At 39.6% G+C, this 14,410-nt stretch overlaps 1 protein-coding gene across 1 annotated transcript; it reads right to left on the minus strand.

The window, feature by feature from the left end:
- Positions 1 to 442: 442 nt before the first annotated feature.
- On the minus strand, positions 443 to 14,405 carry sap30l (sap30-like). The gene is made up of 4 exons (XM_084137826.1): positions 13,196 to 14,405; positions 10,943 to 11,065; positions 5,915 to 6,013; positions 443 to 1,045 (listed from the first exon to the last, which is right to left on the minus strand). The coding sequence occupies exons 1-4, from the start codon at positions 13,379 to 13,381 to the stop codon at positions 917 to 919; spliced, it is 537 nt and encodes a 178-aa protein (XP_083993952.1). The 5' UTR covers positions 13,382 to 14,405; the 3' UTR covers positions 443 to 916.
- Positions 14,406 to 14,410: the final 5 nt, after the last annotated feature.

Genomic DNA, 14,410 nt, shown 5'->3' on the forward strand with positions numbered 1-14,410 from the left:
TGGTTCGGTCTGGTCCAATCCACCTTCAACAGCATTTCTCGGAAATCGCTCACTGCAGGTTTAATTAGTCAGGTGAAACAAGGCGTTCGTTTGACGTTTTTTCTTCTTACGTGTCACTGACCCATGAACAACTCATTTATGTTCATATCTTTATTTGAAATGAGAATCACTCATATATTCCCCAATGATTGGACTTACAACTTACCTCTGGATGTGGGACATGCTATATAGTGCTGTCAAATCGACAAATCACATCTAACATAAAAGTTAGACACACACACACACACACACACACACACACACACATATACAAGATATTCACATTAAATAAACAAACATTTATGTTAGATATGATTAATCCATTTGACAGCACTAATACACACACACACAATCATGTAAGATGCCACAGGTGGAATGCATTTAAAAATAATAAAAGAAAATATTAGTAGTGCCACAAGAACTGTATTTACTCTGATTATTTCAAACAAAGGAAGAAAACTAACATTACAATCTACAAAAATGCAATAGAGCAGATATACAGCAATCATATAAAAGCAGAGACTTGGAGCTGAAAGCAAAAGAACAGAAACAGAGAAACCCTACACGGCAGTATGAAGGAAACCGGCTCTTCTGGGAGTTTTGGCATTAGCAGTCATTCAGTGTCTCATGGTTTCATTCAGGTCCTCTCTGTGATGTTCGTCACTCAAACAGCGGTGGTTATATTGTTGTTTGGCACAGAAGTTGAAGCAGTTACCCTTCATCATCATCATCATCATCCGCACTGATTTGCAGTGACTCCCATGTGTCACCTGATGTTGGACATATGTACAGAAACACAACGTCTGCACAGAAAGCATTCAAACTGAGATTTAAAGCCAGCTAACATGAGTCGAGACACGCGTGTGTATCTGAGATCTCATTCCACTTGTTTGCTCCCTTCTGACTTCTGGTCCAGCCGGCTTTTACTGCTCTTCACCATATAAATAAAGTATGTGAGCGTTTCCTTCTCGTTGACTGGAATATTCCGGAAGTGACGGCTCACAGTCTGGAGAAGAAACAAAGCAGCACGTTACTAACACAAGCACTGAGTGAACTCTGCTGGCACTGCTGAATGCTGGATTCTCATTGGCTGACAGATTTAAAAGTGTGTTCCTGTTGCCAAGGAAATCATATACAATACTTCACTGAAATTGCATTATTATGCTCACTTCACTAGTTATGAACTGTTTTGACAAAGCAGAGACACTGTAAAATATAATTATTGCTGTGGATTAGACGTGTGTGGATATAAATACACTGCCGTTCAAAAGTTTTGGATCGGTAAGATTTTTAGTGTTTTTGAAAGCTCAGCAAGGCTGCATTTATTTTATAAATAACCTGGTGAAAAACTACAGGAAACGTTTGACCTCTGTAATTGCAAACAAAGGCTACTGTACCAAATATTAACATTGATTTTCTCAGGTGTTCAAATACTTATTTGCAGCTGTATCATACAAATAAATAGTTAAAAAATCATACATTGTGATTTCTGGATTTTTTTTTTAGATTATGTCTCTCACAGTGGACATTAGGGCTGGGAATCACTGGGTACTTCACGATACGATACGTGATACATTGTTCACGATACGATAAATTGTTCGCGATACTGCGATAATCGATATATTATCAGTAATAACTCACAATATATCATGTTTTAAGAAATAAAAAGATTTTTTTTTTTAATTAGGAAAATGAATCTCCATTTATTTTTTTGGATGAAACAATAACAAAAACAACTTGTGTCTTATCAGTTGCAACAAAACAGTCACAGACACTATTTTTGTTTTGCTGCAGATTATTTTTTTCACTCGGGAGAAATCGAGTGGAATCGGTGATGCTCGCATGGTCGCGGCTCGTAGCGTGAGAGAGGAATTACAAGCCGAGCCGAGCACCTCCCGACCTCCCGATCATTTTTAAACATGTTTTTTCACCAGCTGTCCCCTATTGCCAAATCATACACAACCACGTCGATGGGGCTATACCTCAGTGGCAGCAACCATACAGCATGCGCATACACTGTCACTGTCACACACACACACACTTTTCTCTCTCTCTCCCATTCACAACATGACGGTTTAGCGCAAAAGCCCACGTGATTGCTTTCGGCTCGGGATAAAATTCATGCAGGACAGTCGTGCCGTGTACCAGCTGCTTTGATTATCAGTTAAACTGATCTCACGACCTCCCGAGTGTCCGAACTCGCACCGTGTACGCCCGCCCTAACGGCTTTTAAGATCGATACTTGGCATGAGCGCATCGAGAATCGGTCGCGGGAGAGAATATCACGAGATATCGCCATATGGATATTTTGGCGCACCCCCAGTGGACATGGGTGGTTGACGTGAACTCAAATCCAAAGTGGAAAAAAAAATATTTCTAAAATGTATGTCAAATGTCTTATAATTATATTGCTTAATATGTGAATAACTCAAAACTGAATGTGTCCCTTTCTAATTCCTTATTTATTTAGCATTTTATTAACTTTTTTGTGTGGTAGTCCCAAATATTGTCCACTGGTGTGACAACATTTTTTATGTTAATATTTAATTCAGAGATTGTGTGACAGATAAGACAAATATGCAAAATCCTTATCAATTTGTCCTAATTACATTCCCACATCAAAAGTAACCAATAAAAATTCACAATCATGTTATTATCCCACTATAAGATGTACACATAGGGACTTTACCCAAATGTCTGGATTATATTCATTATAATTAGTATAAAACCTAATGAAGCTTCATTCTATCCTTATATGTGCATAGTGATGATATCATTATTATACTATTCAACACCTTTTACATAAATTTGTGCATTTCAATGCCTTTTCCACTTATAATTCAGTTTGTCACACCACAGGACATTTCGTCACACCATTGGACAACAAAAAGTACCGGTATGCCCCTGTTTTGTACAAAGTCACATTTATTATTTCTTGTTCAAATAATTAAAAAAAATCATTAAAATGAAGTTACAACTTCAAGTTCAAATGTGTTTTGTACAATAAAGTCAGAAGAAAGAAGAAGAAACGATGCGCGTGGAATCTGCCTAACAAACATCGATTTCATTGGCCTTTTTATGCAGTGGTATTACGCAACAAGGAAGTGTGTATACAAACTGGATACCACTGTTTTCAGGGGAATCTTAGAAATACAGCAAACAAGACCGCACCTCTCTATCATTAACAGTTTTTAAGATAATTACACATATGTAAAAGTATGCAATTTTGGGCGGTATCGCCTAATCCGTCCCCATAACATTTCTATTCATATCCCATTGAAATGTGCGATCTCGAGAGCTTAAAGGAGAACTTGGTAACTTTTTTAACTTAATAAAACTGTCTAGAAATCATTTGGATGGTTAAACAACCTGTTCTGGTGATATTGGTGACTTTCCCCGCTCCCCCCAGCGTTCCCAGGCGGAAAACCAACCTTGCAACTTGGGGACTACCGTCCCGGCAAGATAGAAATTGGAAGTCTCGTGAGAAACGAGAACGAGCGCGAAACACGAATTGCTTTACGGCAATTCGACATAAACACACACGCATGTATGATGTATTACCAGATTACCCACCTCGGTAGACATAGCTCCACACGATGTCTGGCTTGCTCCGATCAAAACAAACGCACATGAGCAGCGGTAGAGAGGGGGAGGAGGCCGCCGCAAGTGAGTTTTTTACGACCGTGTTGTGACATATACGCCCCCCCACAGCTATAGGGGGAGCTCGTGGGGAAAACATGCGACAACAAAAGGGAAAATCAGCAAAGAAGTGAGTAGAGTTCGCTAGAGTTGCCGAGTTCTGCTTTAAAACCATAGACAGTATATAAACTGGACACAGCGACCCCATTGGATTCAACGGAGACAAGTGAAGTCAATTAGAAGCTCTCACTTCCTGATGGCTGAGCGACTGCGCAGACTCAAACAGAGCTTGACGACGTAGATGTGACGTGAGCAACCTGTCTGTCTTCTAGTAGCTGTGCCAAGAGAAATCTGAATCATTCCCTTCCGAAACTTGCAGAGACGGAGAGCGTGAGTAGGAGCTGTCCATGAGCTAGGAGCAGGAGCAACTTTTGCTAAGTTTTCTGATGAATTATTTTGTCACTTTGCCTCCACGTCCCCCCGATTGCTCGTGAGCTTCTCCTCCTGTCCATACGGTGATCTTTCTACTGTGCGACAGAGAGTCGCGTGGTTATGACGCATTTGTTAGCCTATTTTTACAAAACTGCATGGGGCCATAACGTAAGATACAAGGGGCCATAACGTAAGATACAAGGTAATGGAGCCTTTTATATATTTTCGTGTTTCTTTAGAAATAAATAATGGACAAATGGAGTCTTTAAATGCCTCAGATGTAAAGTTATTCGTTGTCAAACTGACGCCAAAATGAATGGGAGTCGATGGAATGCTAACAGCAGGTGGGGGTCTGCTAATCAATGGCGGCGCCCAGGAGAAGCTTCAATGTTTTATGAAACCCTGCCCTCCTGCTTAAAACAGCTAACTGAGCTAGCAATGACTCTCCTCTTCCTGATTCGCATCAGCTATGAAATCAGCGTGATATGATTAGTTTCTAAAGCTGTCAATCATCTCACGTGAACCAACCAGATCATAAGGCTGTTCTAATGCAATGACGCTGTCTGTGTATAGTTCCTCATTCTGAGCTACAAACACAACTAAACACATCTCTTCATCTGATTCAAGAAGCTAATAAATGCAGGATTCAAATATATCTGGTTTGTGTGTGTGATTTCTGTCCGATTTTGGTTATTTTATAGGAACGAAGAATGTTTACGTCCACTGGTGTGACAGCCATTTCCACCAGTGTGACGCTGATTTCATGTCACACTATAGGACAGTGCTGTCACACCAGTGGACATTTTCAAGATCAAGGCCAGTTTGCAGCCTAGCTATATGAGAGACAGTCTTCAATCCTGACTAACAGTGTTAAGGTTTACATTATTTTCAATAGTCAATCAATATAAATTGATGAAAATTTTCAGATCAATACTTAGATTATGTCACACCAAAGGACTGCATAATGGATCCCATTTCCAACAGTGCACGGAAATAGCAATATTATGAAAATATTTGAAACAGAACTCAACTTGTGGGCAGTCCATGTACTCCAGTGAGGTCTACTGTACTTCCTGGATGAAGAAGGGCCCCTCTCAGTAATAGGGTGCCCACATTAATGCCCGTTTTATATCTACAGAATGGCGTCACACCAGGTGGACACCAGTTTTGCAGACAAAATGTAATGCGTCACAATTATTTTAAATGGGGACCTTATGACTTATAACCTTTAGTTTAAACTTCATTAAGTTAACACCTCTATAACATCTATTCAAGTATTTTAATGTATTTAGACTTATTTTTCATTTAATTACAGTAGTTTTAAGATAAGCAACGCTACCCCGGACAGTCACGCCAGTGGACAAATGTCATGTTTAAAACGAAATATTTACATATTTGAATTATTATACTCATTAATTAAACTGTATATAACAACAGATATTTTAATGAAATATTATAAATTTTTATTTATATTTGTCACCATGAACACAAAAATGTAGCGTCACGTCAACCACCCACATGCACCTACGATGACAATTTCAGACCCTTCCATGATTTCCAAGTGGGAGAACTTGCAAAATAGCAGGGTGTTCAAATACTTATTTTCCTCACTGTATATGGTAATACAGTATATCACGAACATGTATGGTATTGCTATCGTGAGCATTTCAAAATACAGCAAATACTTCCAACACCTGAGTTTTGCTAACTTAATTCAATAAATAAAGCTTCGGCAATTGTTGTGATATGAAAATGAGACTTTTGTTAGTTTTTGAGATTGCTTATATTGAGTTTTGGGCAGTACCTCTGCTAGCTGGGCTTTGTTGAGTCCAGGTCGGGTCTGGATTTTGTAGTGCCTCTTGTAGCGTCTCAGTGTGTTGACCTGCAGCTGGAACAGATCCACCTGACCCAGAACACACACATCAGTACGGTTACACACACACACACACATCATCACTGCAGCAATCCCAGCAGCCTCTGCTGCATCAGGGGTCGCCCACGCTTCCTGTGCGTTGATTACAGAAATATTCTTCCATAGGGGTTTTAATAAAGTCTTTGTTATAAGCATTGAACCAAACTAGGGCTGGGTAAAAAAATATCGATTTCTCGATTTTAAATGATTCTCATTTTTACGAACCGATATCGATTCTTAAATCCCAAGAATCGATTAGTCATCCTGTTTTCAGTTGATGAATGAATGTAACATTGTAGCGCATCCCATCCAATAAATCACAATAATCTTTGTGCTTTGCTACTATTGATATAAAACAAAGTCTCGGATTTCAAATTACGTCCATTTTCTTACGAAATTCAAAAACATAAATAGCGTTTTGTCGCTGTGGCGTGAGATCGCTCTGAGAAGCACATGATCTTCTCCTCCGCCTTAATAATACCAGTTACAGCGCGAAATAAACATGAATGAGCATCTGAAAGTGTGTTAAAGATAGAGTACAACTTATCGAAATCTGTATCATGTGACATGGAGTCGCTCAATCGGTGTTTCAACCGTGGAAAGACGTCAGTAAACAATGTCATGTAACGTCACATTTACCTCAGAAAAATCATATCCAGTGACCATAAACTCGTTAGTCAGCGAGAAAAATTAACTCTAGAGAGGAGCATTTTGCTAAATATATGAACCATATTACATATTCATTATAATTTTTAATGTTCTTCAATATTTAATGCATGTTTGAATAAATCTAGCAAGTTTTTATGACAGCCACCATTTAAATGTTTACATTTCATATAACTTTATTATAAAAATAAATAAGTGTAATTTAAGTTTTTACACAAATCAGTTAATTTTTACCTTCAATATTATAGTAGGCTAATGAAGTAAGCTGTACAACTGACTCCCATAGTTTACAGCATTTGTTAAGAGATTTGAAATTTGCCACGTGTTGTACATCCAGGGGGCGTTTCCCCCACTCTGCCCTGCCTGATATACAAAACAATCAATATTGAATCGAATCGGAATCGAATCGCAAGCTTGTGAATCGAAAATCGAAATCAGTACCCAGCCCTAAACCAAAGCAACCAGGTAGATGTGAATCACAACATTACAAACCTCGATTAGAAGCAAATCACTATTTGAAAATTGGACGAAAAGTAGGGCTGCCCGATTATGGAAAAAATCATAATCACGATTATTTTGGTCAGTATTGAAATCACGATTATGTAACACGATTATTTCACATGACTTTGGGAACGTGTTGCATTTATTAAAAAGACACCTTTCAACAATTCTTTAAAAATCGAAATTTGAACATTGATTGTACTTTTTGAACTATTAAAATAAATAATATAACAGATAATACTTAAATGAGTATTTTAATAATTCCCGCAGGTCTACCACTTATAATGCGGGAAATTCCCCCACAAACATTGATTCACTTTAGCATGTAGATTGTAAGAGTAGCCTAAATGAATCCACACAGATTATCAAATCAATCATTTTAAAACTTTCTCCAAGACACAATTCCACAAACCGCGCGAGTGTTCAGCGGCGCTGCGTCCTCTCTCTCTCCGTCCCTCAAAACGGGTTGGACAAGACAAGCGTCGAAACTACACTCTCGCGTTTAGGAGTCGGAACATGACGGAACATGACGGAACATGCACAATCAGGCCAGCATTGCATCGTAACTAAAGTTGATCATTTTCACTTCTTTAAGTCTTATCAGTTTAAACATTCAAGCTGAGAGAGTTTATGGCTTTGGGAACACAAGACAAAATAAGAGTGTTCTTGCAAAACAGAACATGGCAAAACAATCGTTTTTACTCGATTGTACTATTTTGGTGATCGTTGGGGGGCAATTCCGCGCAAAACTGTCACATCCATAACACCAACACAATGCCATGGTATTTAGTTGGCGTTATGGATGTGACCGTTTTGCGTGGAATTGCCCTGGGAGCCAAAATCGAAATCGAAATTCAATTAATAGCACAGCCCTTTTTCACAGATTTTTCACTAGCGATTTTGCTGTTAAACAATTATCACAAGATGAAATCATGTGGGCTGACAGAGTCAACAAAACCGTAGTCCACTGAATTAACCCCTCGTAGCTCACAGTAGAGCCGTAAAAATAATTCCCCCGATGGAGAAAACCAATGGGATTTTCAGTACGCATCACAGCACCGACAAACGCCGGTTCAACATGTCGAGTCGGCCAACGGGACAGAGCCCGACGAGTGCGTCTGTGTGAATTAGCCTTAATGTGACTGTATTTTAAGCCTAGCCTTCGTAAAAATATAAAGCAGACCTGGATCTGTAAATAAATGTTAGTTTCTAGGCTATCGGCCTGCATCTTTCTGAGAGATTACTGAAAGCGTCTATGCATTCAGCAATAACAAGATAAAATTGAATTTTTAAGTAGTTAATTATATGGCTTATGACCCAGCGTACATCTGTGCAGAGGAAACCATTTCAACTACCAGTGTTTGGTCAAAACAATGACTCAGTGCCAGTGATGTCTATGAGGTGACGCATCAGCTTCAGCGTTACCCATAAAAGCAGAGCTCAAAGTTAAAATGAAATATTTAAACAATTAACACCTTGTTTCACTACATCTATCTTTGAATCAATCCGTATTTTTTTTTTACATTTTCATTGAACGAACGGATTAATAACTCACTCAAAGACAGTCCCCTGCCGCCACCTAGTGGTGTAACAGCGTAACTGCACTGAGTGACAGGCCGGCAAGAACGCGCAGAGACGAATAATGCCGATACTGGTGACATCAGCAGAACGCCTCTCGTAAAGTGAGATTGGAGGATCGGAACTAACGGTTATACATACAGAAATATGCTAACGAGCTTATTGTCAGGTTTATGTTCTGTTATGTGGACCCTTATTTTGACATCCTCCTGTTTCCTCCACTTCGTTTTAATGCTGTTTAGTTTTGGTTTCATTACTGAACATGTACTCGTGTTCGTGCCTGCTGACCACAGCCTGCGTAACACTCATTTACATAGCAATAAATAAATGGCCATAATCCAACATATCGAGCCCCTAGACTGCCCTAGTCATGAATGTCTATTTACGGACTAATCCACTGTTGTGTGGAGGGGCAAACATGACTTTAGAAAGATGACAGAATCATTATTACATTTTTACACAGAGATTGATAGGTTTATTAGTGAAATCTGTTGACTTTATCAATCTTTGTTTCATTATATGCCAACGCTGACAGTTCAAGAACGGGGAAAAGCACTTATTGTTTTATTTTCCCCAAGTTTGCTTGCCTGTAACTCCAGTAGTAATACAGCTATCTTAATATCCTTTCAGATTTTGGTTTTTAACAAACATTTCTTTTAGTATCTTCCTTTTAAAGGCCCTCGATGGAAATCTTAATGCGGCTCCATGAGTAAATTGGTACACATTTTCATTGGCTAAAAACCAAATGTGAGTCACTTTGCATACTTTAAAGACTTGTTCTGTTTAAAGAAGAAAGTGTTTAAAGAATAAACGTTTAAAATGTATCTTGTTTGCCTGTATCTAAACAGTTCTACACAACACACCTCTCCGAGTGCCACAAACACATGGAAATGGTCAAGTTCAGGCACATTAACTTCACCTCAAAAGTGTATTTATAAGAATCTATATTTGAATTAATTTCAGGGGAATTTGAAAGAAAGGATTTAGTTTGTTTTAACAGCTTCTGAAGTATCATAACTGCATGTTACCGCAGTGACATCTCTATATCTATGATATTGAACCATATAGGGCCTTTAAAATTAAGATCCCAAAATAAATATCCAAGTTTCATTTCTATAGTATTGTCCCTTGAGTAAATATACTAAAATGTTTGCTAAAATGTGAGGGGTGTATTCACGTTTGTGAGATATTGTACATTTACAACATGTTTTTGAAGCACTGATCATTGTAGCCAATCAGAGACATATTTGATGAGCATGTGAACACAACGGCCAATCAGAGGTGTTTACGATTCCGCTCAAAGCGGCACATTTTTTAAATTTCAGTATCGACTTGGTACCGAAGTTGGTACTTTTGACAACACTAAAGTGACCCACATTTGGTTTTTGACCACTTGAATGTTGATTATTTTCCTGATATTCTCCATTGTTGCAGCTCCTCTCCTCCCAGTCTGTCAGTAGGTGCGTTTCCATTAAAGATTTGCGCAAAACCTTTGCGATTTTTTCTAAATATCGATAAAAAACTATTGCGAAATGACGGCGTTTCCGTTAACCGATGTTATGCGACTGAAACGTCATTTTTTCCTCTCGCGATAAGTCATTCCAAAAATCATGGCAACGGACGTTGGTAAGTTTATATATATATATATATCACAGCCACGTACCGCACTAGACATTATTAAAACTGTTTCCATTGCAGTTTTGCGAAATATTTCTTTTTCGAATTGCCTGAAAAACCTCCTCATGCGAGCGTAAAAACTTTTTTGCGATAAATGGGAGTTTTTGCGAAATTTACGCGTTTCCATTGGGCGTATTTTCAATTCGCAATTTCAATTTGCGCAATTTGAAGGGTAATGGAAACGCAGCTAGTAACGCTCTGTTTACTTCCTGTCTCTATGAAGCCCCTCCTTCTGAAAAGCACACTGTACTCTGATTGGTCGGCTGGAGCAGTGTGTTGTGATTGGTCGAGCGCTTCGAGTGTGTTTGGGAAATGCCCCGCCCCTTACCATAACCACCAGTTTAACACACTACTAACTCACTCAACCAGGCCCCGCCCCTTTATTCTGCGTATGAATTATTATAATGAGGAATATTGTGACGTGTTCGTTCCCGGAAGAACTCAAGACTACAGTGGAGGCGTTTCAGGAGTTCAGAAACACTGACACTGACACATTACCTCGGGGACTTCAACATCGTGGTCAGGTGACTCTCCGCCGTCATCGCTGGTCTTCCTCTTGCGTTTGTTGCGAACGCTCTGGATGAAGTTCTTGTGGAAGTCACAGATGTACAAATGCCGAACCTACACGGAAAACAAGGTTTAGGTTTCTTGAATATGCAGGAAACTGGACTCAAGCACACATTACCAATGAAAGGACATTTAACACACACACTGTGGAAGTGTGTGACTGGTGACATTTGTCCATGGCTGTCAGTGTTTGCATTTACAGACTGAAGATGCACTTAAGAAAACTATTTTATATTTACAAGAGCATCATGAAGACGTGGATGATGGATGACAGGAGACGTCAAACACTGACAGGACACAAACACCAGGAATATGAGGTTAGCTTCAGCGTTTAGACCCGTATTACCCAGGTATCAACACTGCAGTAACAATACTGGTGTGAGTACTGAAAATATTGATACTCAAATTAACAAATATTGATACAAAAGTGTCTTTTACCAGTGATTTTATTTAACAAGAAACGTAATGCACTATATTGGACAAATAACCTATGTTAGCGAATAATAGTGTAGAAGAACTACAACATATTTAAACTGAACGTTAAAAGTTTATTCTGCACCCAATGCTAATACGGGTCAGCGGCACCTTATGAAAATAAACCATGGTTTTACCACAGTGACTGCAGGTCAACTATAGTATTTGTAGATTTCCATGGTTACCACTATAATAAACACATTGTGACCATGTGTAAACGAAAATATATTCAAATAAGCTGCAATTATTAAGTACTGAATGTTAAAATGTTTATTAAATATAATTTTAAGTGGGTATTATTATATTATTACCCATTTTACTCTTTTAGTAATTTAATTCATAAATAAAATCATTTTAAAGTTCAGTTTAGAGGTAACGGAATTGATAGAGGATACTGGCCTTTGAAAGTATCGGTATCAAATCGAAAACACAATCGGTGTTTATTATATGAGTGTTGTACTATAGTGAGCAGTGTTGTACTATAGTGAGCAGTGTTGTACTATAGTGAGCAGTGTTGTACTATAGTGAGCAGAGCAGTGTTGTACTATAGTGAGCAGTGCTGTACTATAGTGAGCAGTGCAGTGTTGTACTATAGTGAGCAGTGTTGTACTATAGTGAGCAGAGCAGTGTTGTACTATAGTGAGCAGTGCAGTGTTGTACTATAGTGAGCAGTGTTGTACTATAGTGAGCAGTGTTGTACTATAGTGAGCAGTGTTGTACTATAGTGAGCAGTGTTGTACTATAGTGAGCAGTGTTGTACTATAGTGAGCAGAGCAGTGTTGTACTATAGTGAGCAGAGCAGTGTTGTACTATAGTGAGCAGAGCAGTGTTGTACTATAGTGAGCAGAGCAGTGTTGTACTATAGTGAGCAGTGTTGTACTATAGTGAGCAGTGTTGTACTATAGTGAGCAATGCTGTACTATAGTGAGCAGAGCAGTGTTGTACTATAGTGAGCAGAGCAGTGTTGTACTATAGTGAGCAGAGCAGTGTTGTACTATAGTGAGCAGAGCAGTGTTGTACTATAGTGAGCAGTGTTGTACTATAGTGAGCAGTGTTGTACTATAGTGAGCAGTGTTGTACTATAGTGAGCAGTGTTGTACTATAGTGAGCAGTGTTGTACTATAGTGAGCAGTGCTGTACTATAGTGAGCAGAGCAGTGTTGTACTATAGTGAGCAGAGCAGTGTTGTACTATAGTGAGCAGAGCAGTGTTGTACTATAGTGAGCAGAGCAGTGTTGTACTATAGTGAGCAGTGTTGTACTATAGTGAGCAGTGTTGTACTATAGTGAGCAGTGTTGTACTATAGTGAGCAGAGCAGTGTTGTACTATAGTGAGCAGAGCAGTGTTGTACTATAGTGAGCAGAGCAGTGTTGTACTATAGTGAGCAGTGTTGTACTATAGTGAGCAGTGTTGTACTATAGTGAGCAGTGCTGTACTATAGTGAGCAGTGCTGTACTATAGTGAGCAGTGTTGTACTATAGTGAGCAGAGCAGTGTTGTACTATAGTGAGCAGAGCAGTGTTGTACTATAGTGAGCAGAGCAGTGTTGTACTATAGTGAGCAGTGTTGTACTATAGTGAGCAGTGTTGTACTATAGTGAGCAGTGTTGTACTATAAGTGAGCAGAGCAGTGTTGTACTATAGTGAGCAGAGCAGTGTTGTACTATAGTGAGCAGTGTTGTACTATAGTGAGCAGTGAGGGAAGCGGCTTACGCTCTTATCGATGTCCAGCTTGAGTTTCCTCTGCGAGATGCTCTTCTGGATGCGCTTGCTGAAGGACGCGTTGCCCGCCGGACGCCCGCACCGCTCCCCGTCCTCGATCAGACAGCAGCTCTGCCCGAAGAACGGCGGCGCGGGCGGCCCGTCGTGGCTGTCCTCCTCCGTGCTGAACCCGTTCATACCGGGCAGAGGCGGCGACGTCAACGCAGCTTAACGAGCTCGACGCGCTGCGAACCAACGAACCAACGGACGGAGAATCTCAGCAACACTGCAGACCAGGGCCGCTAAAGATCCCGCGGCTTCACTGGATCACCGGACTCGGTCCCGCGAGCAGAACCGACCGTGTATGCGCGGAAACTGCGGATCTGACACGCGCCGAACTACCGAGCAACAGTCGAGCTCATCTCAACAATGTACGCCGTACAATGAAACATGTCCTGAGAGAAACCGGAAGCTGTGGCTTTGAACGCCCATTGGTTGTTTTCCGACAAAGGCGGGCCGCCGAGCTCGTGTCTTTGATTCCGATTGGCTAGCGCGCCTATCGCTCAAACTGAACTTCCTGATCGCTGCCATTGATGTCATGAAATAACGCCTCACTGGTGCACTTCAAATGACTCAAACACACACACACACACACTCGACTCTTTCATGGAACTTCAGTAACTAAAACCGAATGTCTTAGTATGAAAAAAAACCCCGACGAATATTGTAATATAGATAAAATAGCCTATCTTGACGCGTTAACGAGACGTTATGTTGTTTGAAGTGTCCTAAAAAGTGCTATTGTCATTGAGATTGAACGCAGTTGTGCTTGTACATCGATAAAAAAAATGGGTTACCGACTTTTAAAGGGGAGGAAATTATGTTTCCCATCTTTTGTAATTGTCATCAAAGGGCCGGCGGAAGAAAAACACTCAAAAAGTGCTTTATTCGCGGTCAAAGCATTGCAAGTTATTTGAAGTGATGTTAATCTCTATTCATGTGTAATATGTTTACTACAGTCCTGTGATGCAGGATCATAATTTCACCAATCCTGTAATAAAATAATTCATAAACTGTATATCATCCTTACAATTGCAAACAAAAAGGTTTGTTGAAGTGTTTCTGTATTGTGGCCTTCATCTATTCACAGGAAGACCACAACAAGTGTTTGTACTAAAAGAAGAAAAAACATTGATACAAATGAAAATAAATACCACACCTGAACAG

Source organism: Abramis brama (genome assembly GCF_963993115.1).
Source record: "Abramis brama genome assembly, chromosome: 15".
Classification (NCBI taxonomy): Eukaryota; Metazoa; Chordata; class Actinopteri; order Cypriniformes; family Leuciscidae; genus Abramis; species Abramis brama.

Excerpts from the sequence above, each read along its gene's own strand:
- sap30l (XM_084137826.1), bottom strand. The coding sequence starts at position 13,381 with ATGAACGGGTTCAGCACGGAGGAGGACAGCCACGACGGGCCGCCCGCG. Across the intron at positions 11,066-13,195 it reads AGCTGGACATCGATAAGAGC|GTTCGGCATTTGTACATCTG; the intron begins GTAAGCCGCTTC and ends TTTTCCGTGTAG. Across the intron at positions 6,014-10,942 it reads ACGATGTTGAAGTCCCCGAG|GTGGATCTGTTCCAGCTGCA; the intron begins GTAATGTGTCAG and ends GTTCTGGGTCAG.